Source organism: Panulirus ornatus, chromosome 43 (assembly GCF_036320965.1).
Source record: "Panulirus ornatus isolate Po-2019 chromosome 43, ASM3632096v1, whole genome shotgun sequence".
Taxonomy (NCBI): domain Eukaryota; kingdom Metazoa; phylum Arthropoda; class Malacostraca; order Decapoda; family Palinuridae; genus Panulirus; species Panulirus ornatus.
The window spans coordinates 8,638,676-8,657,687 of NC_092266.1; the positions used below are offsets into that span (position 1 = coordinate 8,638,676).

Genomic DNA, 19,012 nt, shown 5'->3' on the forward strand with positions numbered 1-19,012 from the left:
GAGCCAATGAGAAGCTCGCGTTCACTGTGTCACAAATATTCTAAAAACTTTATAAAATTATAGGAATGAGTTTAATTGATTATCTACCATGAAAACTAAATCAATAATATTGTTTTCTGTACATAAAATAATATTTCTATAAATCTTTATATTATGCTTCATTTCTTTTTGCACAACTTTAATTATATTATCTACATTAAGGCAGTAAAATTCACCATAAGAAAAAAATATATACAAAATATGCCGGTAATCTTCAATAATACCATAGACCCTATCTGTATCAAAAGGGATCAATGAATATGTAATATTTACAAAAACTAAATAATATGGCCTGGGGGTATATCTTTGTAAACACATCCTCCAAGAAAATGATTGATACTCACGAATTATTGAGCAATGATGATGAAAGGTCAAATATGAGAATCATTTAAGTTCAAACAGATGGACAAGTGAACATTAATGAAGGATTTTATCATGAGATAAAACATTTTTAATGTTGCCATGGTGATAAGCAAGCTATCAGCTGTTTTGGGCTACGTACCCCAATATTTACCTTAATAACCATAGACCCCATAGCTAGAGGTAAGGTAAACAATATGTTTATGCAGATACCTCTTGCTGGAATCAGTGAACTAAATTTGGATATTTTACCCAAGTCTAGCACGAATATAAGTGATCTGTGGACATTTTAATGGGATAAATACAGAGGCTGGTAATAACTGTGGTATTAGGTGTTTGTTGACGAGATTATCTTAGTAAGTGTGCACGAGAGATGTTCACTTGATATATATTGACATGAGACCAAACTTGTGATCTGGTATGATACCAAACCGTCTGTGAGGGAAACCCAACCATCTACTACAGTTTTGAGATGGATTCCAGCCACCTTGTACCGTCTACCATACCTACAGGTCCTCCTCCATCATTTACCTACACTTGGGCCCCAACAACACCTGCTCCTCCATCATTTACCTACACCTGGGGCCCCAACAACACCTGCTCCTCCATCCCTACAACACCTGCTCCTCCATCATTTACCTACACTTGGGGCCCCAACAACACCTGCTCCTCCATCATTTACCTACACCTGGGGCCCCAACAACACCTGCTCCTCCATCCCTACAACACCTGCTCCTCCATCATTTACCTACACCTGGGGCCCCAACAACACCTGCTCCTCCATCCCTACAACACCTGCTCCTCCATTATTTATCTACACTTGGGACCCCAACACCTGCTCCTCCATCATTTACCTCCACTTCTGTCAACCAAACCCAGGAACATGTTACAAGAAGAGACATTTTTTCCAAATTCACATAAGTTTATTATGTATTTAACCATATTCCCACAACTCACTAAAGAGTCCATAACAATAACACTGGTATACTCGTAAATAGTTTTGTTGAGTATTATCTAGTATAGTACAGAATGGACAGTTGTTTGAGTACCAAGTTATCAGTAATATTCTGATATTTAAACCAGAAGAGCACAGATATTACAATATTACTGTGTTGTATATACATTAAAGATCAACACAAGATAGCCATTTTTTTCTGACATGAAGTCTTTGTGCTGTGTCGTACAGTTGAATTATTATCATCTGAATCCTGTCAGTTTCAGTTTTTCAAGACGTGATTTTCCAATGTTTATCCCACCTTAACCAAACTTAACCTGACTGCCTAACTTAACTAAGCCAAACCAAACATAGGGTAAGGGATGAACTATTAGTAGAGGCTAAAATTTTGATGAATATGATGGGAAGAACTGTCTTTAGGGCTAAAATATTGGTCATCTGGCCAAGGTGTTGCCTATACCACACTGACCTGATCCTCACTCATGTCGGTACATGTATTGAAAATCATCAAAGTCTTTGATAATCTTGGTCAGAGCAGCTACACAAGGCTTGATTTGTTGGATTATACAGGTATCAATGGCTACAAATTCCTGGGCATATGAATACAAGAGAGAGTATCACATTCGATATGCATACGGTTAATACTCTGGGTAACAATGAACTGTACATCTCATACTCATTGTATATAAGTACTTAAAAGTTTTGTCTTTTAATTGAGTTGAAGCTTATGGTTTGATTTGTAATCCTATAGGAAATGGAACTATGTTGTAATTGTAATTATTTTTCATGCAATTTCTTTTGGTTTTAAAAGGAAGAGTATGAAGATTCATGTCATAATCCATTTCCTTGTCTCATAAATGCAGTCTTTTGATGCTTAACTTCCTACTAAGTTATCCTTTTCAGCATCAAATTTACATTATTCACAGTGACAAAAAAAATCTCTTCAGAATCAGTGTAAGAATGAGGCCTGAGTATCAAGTGACTTGCCTCTACATATGATTTATTGTTTATTCTACATGCACTAAAAAATTGATTACTGATTATTATCACGTTTTATCATATATGTATGTATGATAAATCTTTTTGTTATAATCACTGTCTTTCATTGATGAATTTTTCATAAGGGCAAAACTATACGTTTGTAAAACTACTAGCTGCAGTGTTGTCACGGTCAGGCAGGCACTGGCAACAATTTCTCCAATTTTGCCAAGAAAAACTTTCGTGCTTCATCTTGGACAACTTTTGACATCAAAGCTGAATGAGTAATTGTCTATAAAATCACTCCCTACAATCCAAAGACAGATCAACCTAGTCCTTGAAGTCTTGCCAAAAGCTGTGTGATTTCCTTCCTAGAAAACTTATGCAAATGTGTTCTCATTGGCATAGCTGGAGGGTGACTGATTTTAGGAAGAAATCAACATAGCATCACCACCTGGGCTCAGTGCACTACCTTGAAATTGAGGTGCAAAACTTGATGTTTAAATATCTGCTTAGAGGTGTCCTTCACCTTGCATGAATATCTGTCTGTTAAAAGGTAGAATTTAGTAAAATAAATACTCATTACATTTGACAGCTTGAGAATGGGTGTCAGTGAATGTGGCCTTTCTTCTTCTGTTCCTGGCGCTGCCTTGCTAACGTGGGAAATGTTGATCAAATATGAAAAAATGTAGCTAACATTTGGTCAGTTTTCAGAAAAGTAGCAGTAAACAATATGCATTGCATTTTTAGGTGTCACTTAGCAGGCAAATATACACCTCATGGTGAGGTGCCTGAGGATTGGCGGAATGCGTGCATAGTCCCATTGTACAAAGGCAAAGGGGATAAGAGTGAGTGCTCAAATTACAGAGGTATAAGTTTGTTGAGTATTCCTGGTAAATTATATGGGAGGGTATTGATTGAGAGGGTGAAGGCATGTACAGAGCATCAGATTGGGGAAGAGCAGTGTGGTTTCAGAAGTGGTAGAGGATGTGTGGATCAGGTGTTTGCTTTGAAGAATGTATGTGAGAAATACTTAGAAAAGCAAATGGATTTGTATGTAGCATTTATGGATCTGGAGAAGGCATATGATAGAGTTGATAGAGATGCTTTGTGGAAGGTATTAAGAATATATGGTGTGGGAGGAAAGTTGTTAGAAGCAGTGAAAAGTTTTTATCGAGGATGTAAGGCATGTGTACGTGTAGGAAGAGAGGAAAGTGATTGGTTCTCAGTGAATGTAGGTTTGCGGCAGGGGTGTGTGATGTCTCCATGGTTGTTTAATTTGTTTATGGATGGGGTTGTTAGGGAGGTAAATGCAAGAGTTTTGGAAAGAGGGGCAAGTATGAAGTCTGTTGGGGATGAGAGAGCTTGGGAAGTGAGTCAGTTGTTGTTCGCTGATGATACAGCGCTGGTGGCTGATTCATGTGAGAAACTACAGAAGCTGGTGACTGAGTTTGGTAAAGTGTGTGGAAGAAGAAAGTTAAGAGTAAATGTGAATAAGAGCAAGGTTATTAGGTACAGTAGGGTTGAGGGTCAAGTCAATTGGGAGGTGAGTTTGAATGGAGAAAAACTGGAGGAAGTGAAGTGTTTTAGATATCTGGGAGTGGATCTGGCAGCGGATGGAACCATGGAAGCGGAAGTGAATCATAGGGTGGGGGAGGGGGCGAAAATTCTGGGGGCCTTGAAGAATGTGTGGAAGTCGAGAACATTATCTCGGAAAGCAAAAATGGGTATGTTTGAAGGAATAGTGGTTCCAACAATGTTGTATGGTTGCGAGGCGTGGGCTATGGATAGAGTTGTGCGCAGGAGGATGGATGTGCTGGAAATGAGATGTTTGAGGACAATGTGTGGTGTGAGGTGGTTTGATCGAGTGAGTAACGTAAGGGTAAGAGAGATGTGTGGAAATAAAAAGAGCGTGGTTGAGAGAGCAGAAGAGGGTGTTTTGAAGTGGTTTGGGCACATGGAGAGAATGAGTGAGGAAAGATTGACCAAGAGGATATATGTGTCGGAGGTGGAGGGAACGAGGAGAAGAGGGAGACCAAATTGGAGGTGGAAAGATGGAGTGAAAAAGATTTTGTGTGATCGGGGCCTGAACATGCAGGAGGGTGAAAGGAGGGCAAGGAATAGAGTGAATTGGAGCGATGTGGTATACCGGGGTTGACGTGCTGTCAGTGGATTGAATCAAGGCATGTGAAGCGTCTGGGGTAAACCATGGAAAGCTGTGTAGGTAAGTATATTTGCGTGTGTGGACGTATGTATATACATGTGTATGGGGGGGGGTTGGGCCATTTCTTTCGTCTGTTTCCTTGCGCTACCTCACAAACGCGGGAGACAGCGACAAAGTATAATGAATAAATAAATATAAATATTGGCTTATAAAAATCTCCACATATCATTCTGTATAAAATGAGCAGTCATATTATGATCATTACTTTCTGTGCTTCTTGTAAAACTGTGACAGCTGTAACTTTATTTGGAAATAAGTAATTTGATTTGGAAAAAAGATATTTACTTTTTCATGCAGAGTTGGTTACTTTGATCATTGTGTCTTTAATATCCTGTGATTGAGTGAATGATGTGTTTGTATGTATAATGAATTATGTTAATGGATGTTACTGGGCTTTGCCTGCAGTGGAAAGTCACTTTTGGTATGGCTGTATCATTGGGAGCAGAGGCTTGTCGAAAAACATTTCACTCAAAAGCGGTGAGAAGTACAACAGCCTTGGGCTGCAGAAGCATCTCGAGAGAAAGACCTTGGATGATACTAGGATTATTTTTCTTAGAAGGAAGTCATAGGGGTAATTACAAAAAGATTATGTTGACAAAGTATTACAACAGATATCACGTAGGTCAGCTGAGAATTACCTATTTATTGATGGGTGAACTGTCACAGATTTGCAGTATCTACAGTATCACTGCAGAGTTTACATTAATATGTTAGGTGGCTTTTATTCCAAAAATGTTCTTTTACTTTTCAGAAATGTTAGTATCACTATGTGTCAACATAGTGTTGTCTGTCGTAGGGTCTGGGGTAGTGGTGCAAACTATCCCAGCTGTTTCCACCATGTTCATTAATGCTGGGCTGTTTGGAAGGGATCTCTGCAAACGAGACCGCAGTACAAAAATGTGAGTTTAGAATTATAGTTGTTGGTTCCTACACTAGAAAGATAAAAAGCCTGTAAACTTATGTGAGTGTTGATGAAGATATTTGATTCAAAAACCCCATTTGGGTAGCTGTGAAGCTGAAGTTTTTATTGTGCTAAAGCATTTTTTTTCTGTAAAAAAGAGAAGGAAATTAAGGATGTGTCATGGAGAGAATTTGAATGAGGTCTACCTACAGGAAATCTATTTATGAAGAAGAATGATACAGTGGAATGGTAAAATACTTTGTATTACATATCATAATGTAAAATCTTGCTTGTCTCTTTTGGTAAAAGGAGCTCTGATAATTCATAATTGTGAATACCAAGATTAATTAAATTTTTTTTTGTTTTGTTTTGTATATCCACATGTATATACATATACGTCCACACACGCACATATACTTACCTATACATCTCGACTTATACATATATATACACACTCAGACATATACATATATACACATGTACATAATTCATACTGTCTGCCTTTATTCATTCCCATTGCCAGATTACTCTCATGAAAGATATTAGGTTATATGTATCTGTTAATCTTTGGATGATTTCTTGACATCACTCATGTAAAACCCTTCACTTTGGAAATGTCATGTATGAAATACATTTGTAGGTATTGATAAGGAATACAAGGTTTTTGTCAGGTATGTATACAGGTAGCAGATATAGAGGGTGTGTGCCATGTCTAAAATATGGTACTTAAAGGGCAATTTATGTGAACCATCTTCTTGTGGTTTCAGCGAGGAGAATAACCAAATGCACCTCATGTAATACTCAATTTCCAGTTCATATCTTGAAGTATTTACTTCTTTGTTTATTGAAAGTTCTTTAATGGCATTTATGTACATGTAATGCACATGAAATAGGATCACCCATATTTTTTTCGTTTCAACAGACCAGAGTCAATGGGGATGGTGAGTGGATCAGTTTTCCTCATCATCATGTTTTTATTCTTGGGTGTTCCTTTCGGCCAACATTTTATGCACCCAAGCATTCCCTTCCCCCATGCAGCATTTGCAGAGTATCTGACATCTCTGCTTTCCATATGCTGCATGCTTTTCCTTGGCTTTGCAGATGATGTTCTCAATTTGAAATGGAGGTAAGGATTGTTTCTGTGATGTTATATAATAATGAGCTGATGGTACTTGTTTTTCCATGAATATGCTTAAGAAATTGTTTTTTTCACATCAACTGTTATGGTTGAAATTTTTAATTTCAAAGATAGGCTGACATCAGTTTTGTTATTTCCTAATGAGTAATGTGCTTTATTCATAGATTACATTTAATTCCAGTGACCAGTGGTCATTCACATTATGCACAGGTTAGGATGCATGTGTTTACCATGAATAGTGTCCATTTGTAATGCCCTGAGATTAGAAAGCTTAATGGTTATAAATTAGAAATGTGTGTGGATGTAACCAAGATGAGAAAAAAGAAGAGATAGGTAGTATGTTTGAGGAAAGGAACCTGGATGTTTTGGCTCTGAGTGAAACGAAGCTCAAGGGTAAAGGGGAAGAGTGGTTTGGGAAGGTCTTGGGAGTAAAGTCAGGCATTGGTGAGAGGACAACAGTAAAGGAAGGAGTAGCATTACTCCTGAAGCAGGAGTTGTGGGAGTGTGTAATAGAGTGTAAGAAAGTAAACTCTAGATTGATATGGGTAAAACTGAAAGTGGATGGAGAAAAATTGGGTGATTATTGGTGCCTATGCACCTGGTCATAAGAAGAAAGATCATGAGAGGCAAGTGTTTTGGGAGCAACTGAGTGAGTGTGTTAACAGCTTTGATGCACGAGACTGGGTTATAGTTATGGGTGAGTTGAATGCAAAAGTGAGTAATGTGGCAGTTGAGGGTATAATTGGTGTACATGGGGTGTTCAGTGTTGTAAATGGAAATGGTGAAGAGCTTGTAGATTTTGTGCTGAAAAAGGACTGGTGATTGGGAATACCTGGTTTAAAAAGAGAGAGAAACATGCAAAAGATTTGGAGAAAGGGGTGAGTATGCAGTCTGTCAGGGGTGAGAGGGCCTGGGAAGTGAGTCAGTTGTTGTTTGCTGATGGTAAGGACTGGTGGCTGATTAAAGTGAGAAACTGCAGAAGTTGGTGACTGAGTTTTCCTGAGTTTGGAAAAGTGTATGAAAGGAGAGAGTTGAGAGTAAATGTGAATAAGAGCAAGGTTATTAGGTTCAGCAGGGTTGAGGGACAAGTTAGTTGGGATGTAAGTTTGAATGGAAAAAAATTGGAGGAATTGAATTTTTTTCATTATCTGGGAGTGAACTTGGGAGCAAGTGGAACCATGGAAGCAGAAGTGAGTCATAGGGTGGGGAGAGGGGGAAGGTTGTGGGAGCTATGAAGAGTGTGTGGAAAGAGAGAACATTATCTCAGAGAGCAAAAATGGGTATGTTTGAAGTAATAGTGGTTCCAATAATATTTTATGGTTGCGAGGCATGGGCTGTTGGAAATGAAATGCTTGAGGACAGTTTGTTGTGTGACATGGTTTGATTAAGTAAGGAAAGTGTGGATGAGAGAGTAGAAAAAGGTTTGTTGAAATGGTTTGGACATATGGAGAAAACAAGTGAGAAAAGGTTGACAAAGAGGATATATATGTCAGAGGTGGTTGGGACAAGGAGAAGCAGGCAACCAAATTGGAGGTGGAAGAATGGAGTAAAAAAGATTATGAGCACCAAAGCCTGATCATGTAGGTCTTGAATTCTTCCAAACCCCCTAGAAAGAAGTATTGTGATTTGATGGAAACTTTAGTAACCTTCAGGAAATCTTACTTTTCACAGATATAAGTTGGCTTTAATAATCTTCAGAAAATCTTACTTTTCACAGATATAAGTTGGTGCTCCCCACTCTTGCATCTTTACCTCTGCTAATAGTATACTACATAAACATGGGTTCAACAACTGTTATTGTCCCAAAGCCTCTTCGAACATGGATGGGTCAAATGCTCAACATTGGTAAGGAAGATATGAAAGATTATTATGTATCATTATCAGTGCTTCTTATATTTTCCAGTTTTTATATGGTTAATTATGCCCAGGAACCATTTTATGGGGATCCTGCAGTGTTCATGGCTGCACTCCTCACAAGTTCAAAGTATGATGTACTTCTTTTTGGACAAAAGGGTCCTTTATAACACTATACACCTTTTCCGTGTGATGTATGTAATATAGTCTAGGAACACTAGGTGTATTTAGTATTATTATTTATAATTATTATTATTGTTATTGTGAGTTGGCTAGTAGAGGAGATTGTATAGCTCAGTTATACAATTTCCTTTGAGCTTATTCCTCAATAAGTCAAGAATAATTTGAAGTGCTCATGGCTAAAGTTAGGTGTAGGGTGTCTCCCCAGTCATTCCAAAAGTGTATTTTTGTACTGAATTAGCAGGATGATTCTGAAGAATGTATATGTGGGTGAAATAAGAATATATTTTTTGAAAGAGATTGCCTTCCACACTGTAATATCTGTTTAAATAAAGATAAATCCCAGTAGAACTGGGCTTCCCTTCCCTTCGCCACCTTATGTAATTCAGTTTGAGACCCACAATTCCGTAAAATTTATTTTCATAAAAAGTGCACAGATGGAGGTGGGAATGGAATCTGTGCTAATACAAGAAATCACCTGATTTTTTTTTTCGTACTAAATTTGGATATTCAAATTTTTATGCTATAATAAAGGAAGATTATCCCTGGGGATAGGGGAGAAAGAACACTTCCCACGTATTCCCTGTGTGTCGTAGAAGGCGACTAAAAGGGAAGGGAGCAGGGGACTGGAAATCCTCCCCTCTCGTTTCTCTTTTAATTTTCCAAAAGAAGGAACAGAGAAGGGGGCCAGGTGAGGATATTCCCTCAAAGGCCCAGTCCTCCGTTCTTAACGCTACCTCGCTATCGCGGGAAATAACCATTGTACCATTGTACAAAGGCAAAGGGGATAAGAGTGAGTGCTCAAATTACAGAGGTATAAGTTTGTTGAGTATTCCTGGTAAATTATATGGGAGGGTATTGATTGAGAGGGTGAAGGCATGTACAGAGCATCAGATTGGGGAAGAGCAGTGCGGTTTCAGAAGTGGTAGAGGATGTGTGGATCAGGTGTTTGCTTTGAAGAATGTATGTGAGAAATACTTAGAAAAGCAAATGGATTTGTATGTAGCATTTATGGATCTGGAGAAGGCATATGATAGAGTTGATAGAGATGCTCTGTGGAAGGTATTAAGAATATATGGTGTGGGAGGCAAGTTGTTAGAAGCAGTGAAAAGTTTTTATCGAGGATGTAAGGCATGTGTACGTGTAGGAAGAGAGGAAAGTGATTGGTTCTCAGTGAATGTAGGTTTGCGGCAGGGGTGTGTGATGTCTCCATGGTTGTTTAATTTGTTTATGGATGGGGTTGTTAGGGAGGTAAATGCAAGAGTCCTGGAAAGAGGGGCAAGTATGAAGTCTGTTGGGGATGAGAGAGCTTGGGAAGTGAGTCAGTTGTTGTTCGCTGATGATACAGCGCTGGTGGCTGATTCATGTGAGAAACTGCAGAAGCTGGTGACTGAGTTTGGTAAAGTGTGTGGAAGAAGAAAGTTAAGAGTAAATGTGAATAAGAGCAAGGTTATTAGGTACAGTAGGGTTGAGGGTCAAGTCAATTGGGAGGTGAGTTTGAATGGAGAAAAACTGGAGGAAGTGAAATGTTTTAGATATCTGGGAGTGGATCTGTCAGCGGATGGAACCATGGAAGCGGAAGTGGATCATAGGGTGGGGGAGGGGGCGAAAATTTTGGGAGCCTTGAAAAATGTGTGGAAGTCGAGAACATTATCTCGGAAAGCAAAAATGGGTATGTTTGAAGGAATAGTGGTTCCAACAATGCTGTATGGTTGCGAGGCGTGGGCTATGGATAGAGTTGTGCGCAGGAGGATGGATGTGCTGGAAATGAGATGTTTGAGGACAATGTGTGGTGTGAGGTGGTTTGATCGAGTAAGTAACGTAAGGGTAAGAGAGATGTGTGGAAATAAAAAGAGCGTGGTTGAGAGAGCAGAAGAGGGTGTTTTGAAATGGTTTGGGCACATGGAGAGAATGAGTGAGGAAAGATTGACCAAGAGGATATATGTGTCGGAGGTGGAGGGAACGAGGAGAAGAGGGAGACCAAATTGGAGGTGGAAAGATGGAGTGAAAAAGATTTTGTGTGATCGGGGCCTGAACATGCAGGAGGGTGAAAGGAGGGCAAGGAATAGAGTGAATTGGAGCGATGTGGTATACAGGGGTTGACGTGCTGTCAGTGGATTGAATCAAGGCATGTGAAGCGTCTGGGGTAAACCATGGAAAGCTGTGTAGGTATGTATATTTGCGTGTGTGGATGTGTGTATGTACATGTGTATGGGGGGGGGGGTTGGGCCATTTCTTTCGTCTGTTTCCTTGCGCTACCTCGCAAACGCGGGAGACAGCGACAAAGTATAAAAAAAAAAAAAAAAAAAAAAAAAAAAAAAAATTATTATTATTGTTGTTATTTATAATTTTTCTATTATACTTAATCACTGTTTCCTGCATCAGTGATGTAGCGCCAGAAAACAGACAAAGAATAGCCCATCCACTCATATACACATATACTTACATATGCATACATATACACAGACATATACATATATACACATGTACATATTCATATTTGCTTGCCTTCATCCGTTCCCGGCCCTCCACTCCCGCCCCCTTTAGTTGCCTTCTGTGACACATGGGGAATACGTGGGAAGTATTCTTTTAAAGAAATGTTCATATTTCTCTGTTTTCTAACGTAGTAAGGTAGCACCAGGGGCTGACAAACAATGGCTTCGTTCACTCTCATCCACCCTCCAGCTGTTATGTAATGTAGTGCATTAAAAACCAAAACTCCTTATACGCAGCCAGGCTGCATAGACATTTTAATGGTTTTTCTTTGATGCTTCAGCACTTTGACCTATGCATACCACATCATTATTCTTTCTTTTCTTTCATACTTAATTGCCATTTCCTGCAGGAGCATAGTAGTGCATGGAACAGATGAAGAAAGACCAATTCACTTATGTGTAATATACCAAGACTACACCTCCTTATCCACATCCAGGCCCCACAGACTTTTCCATGGTTTACCGCAGCTGCATCACATGCCCTGATTCAGTCCAGTGACAGCATGTTGACCACTGTACACCACATCATTCCAGTTCATTGTCTTGTGCATACCTTTCACTCAAAATCTTTTTCACTCCATCCTTACATCTCCATTTTGGTTCCCCCATCTCCTTGTTCTGTTCGCTTCAGACACATATATCCTCTTTGTTAACCTTTCTTCACTCATTATCTCCAAATGTCCAAACCATTTCAGCACACCCTCTAAAGCTCTCTCAAGCACACTCTTTTTGTTACCACACTTCTCTCTCACCTTATTATTGCTTGCTCGATTAAACCACCTCACACCACTTATTGTTCTTAAACGTTTCATTTCCAACACATCTGCACATGCAACACATTCAGCCCATGCCTCACATTTATATAATATTGATAGGACTTCTATACCTTCAAACATACCAATTTTTGCCCTCCCATATAACAAACTCTCAGCACATTCTTCAGTGGACGTAGAACTTGTGTGAAGAAATACCAGGAGAAATTGAGAGTAGACTGGCAAAAGGTGAAAATAAATGAAGCAAGGAGAGTGGGTGAGGAATGGGAGGTTCATGTGGTATTCAAAAGGTGGGTGATGGGCAGAGTGAAAAGGGCAGTGAGTGGTGGGATGAAGTAAAGTTACTAGTGAAATAGAAAAGGGAGGCATTTGGATGGTACTTACAGGGAAGGAGCACAAATGATTGGGAGATGTATAAGAGAAAGCGGCAGGAGGTCAAGAAGATGTAGGGGTTGAAAAGGAGGGCATTTTTTTTTCTTATTTTATGTTGAAGGCTTCAGTAATGGACAAAAAGTCCACATCAAGGCAGGGCCTTAATAGAGAATATTGAAAGTAAAATAGAAAACACAAGGGAAAATATTTACAAATTTTGGAGGAAGTGAAAAACATATCTTTTAAAATGTGCCAGGTCATAGTTATTGGTAAAGATATGAGAAGGTAGAGGGTTCCAAAGCCTCAGCATGTAGTGAAAGAAGCAGTTGTCAAAACAGGCCACCCTAAGTTGCCGATGGCCACGTAGTAGTCATGTGATGCAGCAGCTTGCTGAGTATTGCATGGTTTAGCTAGTGGTGAGGGCACATAAGCAGCCAGCTCTTGGGAGCAAAAACCAAAGTAATACCAATAGGAGAGGAAAGTGAACCAACATTGCAGCGTAGGACAAGAGCTTCAATTTTGGAAGTTAGTTTGGGGCAGTTTATAGATTGGACCGCTTTTGACTCAACTCTGTCAAGTAAAGATGCAGAACTCGAACTGCCTCAGATGTGAGAACAGTATTCTGTACATGGACAAATCAATCCTTTGTATAAACTGAGTAACTGTTCAGAAGATAAGAAGTTTCAACGTCTAAACAGGACACCCATTTTTTTTAGAGGTATAATTAGCTATTCCCGTAATGTGGGGTTTCCATGAAACAGTGGATGTTACAGTAATACAAAGAATGTTCATTGACTCAAGACGTCGAATTACAGAACTGTCAAAGGAGAGACGAGAGTTGTATGGAGTTTTCGATAGAGATGGGTAGAAACTGGGTCTTGGCTTTAAACTTACCTAGATTTCATCAGTACCACTGAGATATCCTGTCCCTGTCTGAGTTTATTGAGGAAGCTGTGTCAAGACGAGATGCAGATTGAGTTAGAGAAAAAGGAGCAGAATTGAAGGATGTGGATGATTGCAGTGTTGAGTCCTTAGTGTATGAGTGCATTTGATTATTTTTGAAGAAGAGGGAATCATTAAAAAAAAAAGAGAAAAAGTGTAGGGGACAGGACAGAACTTTGAGGGACACTGCTGTTGATGGAGAAAAGGCTGGAGGCTGGTCCATCAACAACCACGGAGGTAGATTGGCTAGAGAGGGAGCTAGATATGAAGGAGCAAAGTGAGGGAGGGAAGCCAAAAGAGGAGACCTTAAAGATGAGACCCTGATGCTACACTCTATCAAAAGCTTTGAATATGTCAAGGGCAACCACACATGACTTCCCAAAATCTTTCAAGGATGATGACCAGACATTAGTAAGTTAGGAAAGAATATCACCAGTGGATCGTGCCTCACGGAAATCATACTTGGTGATCAAAGAAAAGACTGTGATTTTCGAGGTGTCTAAGGATATGGGAGTTGAGGAGGGATTCAAAGACTTTGGAAATGGTAGAAGTCAAAGCCATCAGATGGTAGTTAGAGGGGGGGGGGTAAAAAAAGGCACCCTTTTTAGAATAGAATGTATCAGTGCATGCTTCCAAGGAGAGGGAAAATTTATGGTTCTTAAACAGAAACAGAACAGATAAGCAAGCACAGGTGCAAATTCAGAGCCACACTTAGTACATGGATATGGATGCCATGAGGACCATAAGCCTTGCTTGTGTCCAGAAAGAGAAGCACTTTTCAGACAGAAAAGAGATTATGGGAACAGGCATAGGATTATTAAAAGGAGCATCAGGTTGAAGGAATGTTAGAGTCATCTAAGTTTGAGTTAGAGGAGAAACAGGAACCAAAGAGAGTTGCTTTTTTATGGGAGAGACAGCTATGGTGCTGTCAAAATAGAAATATGAAGGAAAGGTAGACTAACAGAAGTTGTTAGAGATGCCTTTAGCTAAAGACTGGACATACCTATCAGATGATGATGGGGAGAGGTTTTTCGCACTTCTTTGAATAAAGAAATTCTTTGCCTCATGGATAATGTGCTTGTAGTGATTATGGACAGTGATAAAAGCTGAATGGGAACCAGAGGAAGGAGAGTTTTCCCATGCCTGATATTCCTTGACCCCTTGCCTGAATGGTTGAACCATGGATTGGATGAAGAGCTCATCTTGGAGGAAGATGGGATGAGTGCTTCCTTTCTCACAAGAATAACCTCTGCTATGCATTTGGCAGTGACAGAAACATCTTCGCATAAGAGACAGTAATTTTCCAAAGGAAAGTCAGAAAAGGAGTTATGTAAGTTATTCCTGTTAGCTTTGTTGAGGTGCCAGTATTCATGCTTAGAAGGGGCTGCTGGAGGGGAAGGTGCCACTAGAACAGATACAATTAGATGCATTGTGATCATATTAACCAATTGGGGGCAAGATTGTGTACTTACAGCAGAATGGACTAGAAGTGAAAAACTAATCCTGAATGTTAGGAGAGTGGTCACAGCAGTCAGGAATATTGGTAGGATGAGAAATGATTTGCTCTAAATCATTGAGAATGGAGAACAAGAGGGCTTCAATCCCTCCACCATCCATATGGTAGGAATTCAACCATTCCCTATGGTGAACGTTGAAATCCCCGAGGTAGAGGATCTTGGCTTGTGGTTGAGAGGATGTCACAGTTTCATGGCAGGAGTTTAGATGGTCGAAGAGAGATATAGAATTTGTAGAATTAGGAGAACAGTAGGGGAAACAGAGGAAGTGTGGTAGTTGAGGGACAGACCATGAGACACATAACATGAAATGTTTGGGGACTCAAGGTTCTTGAGGTGTGTAACAGGTTTTGATGGAATAAGCACAGACACCACCTAATTTTTAGGAAGAATAAGATGTTTTGGAAGGAGGTAAACATTATGGAAAAACAAGAGAACAATTAGGAATGTCGGTGAAGGGGGCAAAAGGTAAAAAGGTGACAGGTAGTGATGAAGTGAGTATTTTGAAGTACTGTTGAATGTGTATGATGATAGGTTGGCAGATTTGGGTGTTTAGGTCTGGGTATTATAAAAAAGGAAGCTACAGAGAGTGGTTTGGTGAATATAGAAGAGTTAGCAAAAGTCTTACATAAAATGTATTGTGGTAAGGTGGCGGTGGTGGAAGGTATTGCAGTTGAATTTATTCAGAAAATACATGACTGTGTTTTTGGTTGGTTTGTCAGGATGATCAGTGTGTGTTTGGATAATGTTGAGGTGCCTGAGGATTGGTGGAATGCATGTATAGTACCATTGTATAAAGACAAGGGAGATAAAGGAGTGTGTTCATTTCCAGCACATCCACCCTCCTCACATCCTCATCTATAGCCCATACCTCATCCATATAATATTGTTGGGACTACTATACCTTCAAACATACCCATTTTTGCCCTCCCAGATAACATTTTCTCATTCCACTCATTCATTCATTCATGCATTGCATTCAGGGTCCAAGACTCGCATCCATACAACAACATTGGGACTACTATACCTTCAGACATACCCATCGCTGCTCTAATAGACAGTGACATCTGTACATGCCACAATGCACTCCAGGACATTTTCCCCCTCTCTTCCACAGTATGATTCACTTCAGATCTTATGGTTCCATCTGCTGTCATGTCCACTCCTAGGTACCTAAAGCACTCTTCCTCCAGGTTTTCCCCATTCAGACATACACTCAAACCATCATGTCTCATTGGCTAGCCATTCTTCTGTTATCTTATTTTTGTTCACATTGTATCCTTGACTTTCTCCTTTCACACATTTTCCCAACCTGTCACCAGTTTCTGGATTATCTCTCTGAAGTCTGCCACCAGTGCTGTCATATGCAAAAAGTAACTTGATTCACCTGGCCTCCAGCATGTCATAAATTTGGCCCTTACTGCCCCTTACTGCTCAGTCCATGAGGATATTACACTTCCTTGGTAATGTTGGATATCCATGTTGCAAAGCCAGCTTCATTGAGAAATGCTAACTCTCCCTATTTCATATTAGCAAGCATGCTTTACTGTCTTGGCAGACACTCCTTGTTGTATTTAGTAACTTTTCATTTACACCATATATTTGTAGCACTTTCCAAAAGGTCTCTCTGTCAACCCTAACATATGCATCCTCCAGGTCCTTCAATGCAACACGCATTTCATTTTCTTTCTCCAAGTATCCGTCATCCAAATTTGTCAAAGCATACACCTGGTCCCCACTTCCTGTACCTTTCATAAAGCCTTATGTCTTCACCCCATCAGATGTTCTGTGCAGATTACCCCCATGCAGTCATTACTCTCTCATACACTTTATCAAGTGCATTCATCTGACTTTTATCTTTGTAATTCAAGCATTCTCTTTCATCCACCTTGCATGTGCTTAAAGGCATTATACATGAATTTTACCAGTCCTCAGGCACGTTAACTCCCTCCACACAGTTGTTGAATAGCCTCACTAACCAGTTATAAATGGTGTCATCCCCTATATGAAAAACTGAGCTAGAATCCCATTCCTTCTTGCCATTTTGCCATCCTTCATTTTGTGCAAGGTTTTTACTACTTCTGCTCTTGTCACCAAACCCTTCACCAAGATTGCCCCATTCTTCATTCCACCTTATCACAAACACACCACATCCATGACCCTATCATCTGATACATTCAAAAGACCATCAAAGTACTCACTTCATCTCTTTTTCATCTCTTCTGTACATGTTACCACTTCTTCCCTCATTGTTGCTGTCAGTGGTGTCTTGTTCTTCTCAGTGTTCAGCTTCATCCAAAACATTTTCTTATTCTCCTCAATTCTGATTCTCCCATCTTTCTGATACCCCATCTTTCATTTGCCCTCTATTTCAGCTCTTGTACCTTTCTCTTGACTTCATGCCAGTTGATCTTATATACCCTCTAGTCATTCACTCTTTCCCTGCTGGTAATGTCCATGCACCTCTTCTTTATGTTTCACAAGCAGTTTAATTTCTTCCTCCCACCTCATTATCATTTCTCATATGCTCACATCCCACCCACCTGCACATTGAAGCACTGCTTCCATAAATACATTCCACTCCTTGCTCACTCCCTTTATTTTATTTACTTTTTATCCTATGCCACTCTTCACTCATTTCCCTTAGTAACTCTGCACACAGGCCTCTGCTTTCAAGCTCATTTACTTTCAACACTTCTTTCACATACATTACTTTAATTTTACATAAAACCACTGCAGGCTTTTAATGTTTTTCTGCCAAGAAATGATCAAACATCCCATCTACTTCTCTCATGATGTTCACATCCAGCAGCGTCTCCTTTTCATGCCTGGCAATTGGCTCTGGGTTGATCCAGTAATGTCCATGGATCTCTAGTCCCAAGTACCCATGTATACTTAAGTTTGCACCTTTTTTGAAATCTTAATTGGTGGGTGTGGTCTAGAACATCCGGAACAGTATGTGATTAAAAAATGAAATGATAGCTAGAGATGATGAGCATGCAAGAATAGAAGAAAATACTTGGGAAGAGATTTAAATTTGTTTATGTTGGCCTAGTCTGCTGAATGAGTGATGGAGGGGATGTGATTAACTTGTAGCCATCATCAAGAGGAGAGGAGGTGCAATGTTTAGTTTTATTTCATACACAGGTATAGCATAAGTGATGAATAAATGGACAAGTTTTGTCATAAGGGCACACTGCCAAAGTAAGACTTACATGATGAATATGGCATAACATAAAAAACAAACCACTCATCTCTTTTTCTTTTACAGGTCCATTGTACTATGTGTACATGTCGATGCTGGCAGTGTTTTGCACAAATGCCATCAACATATATGCTGGAATCAATGGGCTTGAGTGTGGACAGGCGGTCGTTATTGGAGCATCCATTGCAGTGTTTAATGTTGTAGAGCTTGGTGGCTACCAGGCCAAGTCCCATTACTTCTCCCTTTGTATTATCATTCCTTTCATTGCTTCATCTCTAGGATTATTCTTTTATAACCGGTGAGTACATATCCAAGAATGATTTACTTTGTTCCTCTTTTTTTCCTATGAAAATATATGGTCCCATTATAGTAATGACATATTAAGAGATGTACGATTGTCTCGTTATTTAATCTCTAGAACATTTATTCAGTTGCACACAGGATTCAATATGTTTTCTTTTTTCATACTTGATCACCGTTTCCCTTGTTAGCAAGGTAGTGCCAGGAAACAGATGAAGAAAAGGCTACATCTGCTCACCTACACACACACACACACACACACACACACACACATATCTGCCATTTCCTGCATTATAGAGGTAGCACTAAGGACAGAGGACTTGGCACCCTTCTCTGTTCCTTCTTTTGGAAAAGTAAAAACTGGAGGGGAGAATTTCCAGCCCTCCACCCCCTCCCCTTTCAGTCACCTTTTATAACACGCTGGAATATGTGGAAAGTATTCTTTCTCTCCTATCCCCAAGGATAACACACTTATACATGGAGGTCTGTGGGGCCTGTATGTGGCTAGGGAGCTGTGGTTTTTGGTGCTATTTCTTCCTAATGCTCATACCTAAATATTCTTATCTACTTCTTTTGTCTGTTACTCCTACTATTTTTGTAAAAGGCAGTGCTAGCACACAACGCTAACTGCAAGAAAATCTAGAGTTACGAAGAATGAGCTGTGCGAGTTCAGTGTCGTCAAGTGGTGTGTATGAGAAGGAAAGATTGTATATTTGTGGTCAGAATGCCAGTAGACCACGTGTGGATGAGGCAGAAAGAAAAAAGAACTGCCTGGGTCAGAA

The 19,012-nt window shown here is 39.7% G+C and overlaps 1 protein-coding gene across 2 annotated transcripts in view; it reads left to right on the forward strand.

Annotated features, from left to right (window-relative positions):
- The first annotated feature begins 338 nt into the window (after nucleotides 1–338).
- Nucleotides 339–19,012, forward strand: part of Alg7 (Alg7 dolichyl-phosphate N-acetylglucosaminephosphotransferase) — a 29,688-nt gene continuing 11,014 nt past the window's right edge. Inside the window, exons 1-5 of one of the 2 annotated variants that reach the window (XM_071686901.1) lie at nucleotides 339–582; nucleotides 5,308–5,455; nucleotides 6,380–6,583; nucleotides 8,313–8,440; nucleotides 17,997–18,228. In XM_071686901.1, the coding sequence (XP_071543002.1) occupies nucleotides 5,310–5,455; nucleotides 6,380–6,583; nucleotides 8,313–8,440; nucleotides 17,997–18,228 (710 nt within the window). In that variant the 5' untranslated portion in view covers nucleotides 339–582; nucleotides 5,308–5,309. The remainder of the gene's footprint in view (nucleotides 583–5,307; nucleotides 5,456–6,379; nucleotides 6,584–8,312; nucleotides 8,441–17,996; nucleotides 18,229–19,012) is intronic. The other variant, XM_071686900.1, reaches the window with a different exon arrangement.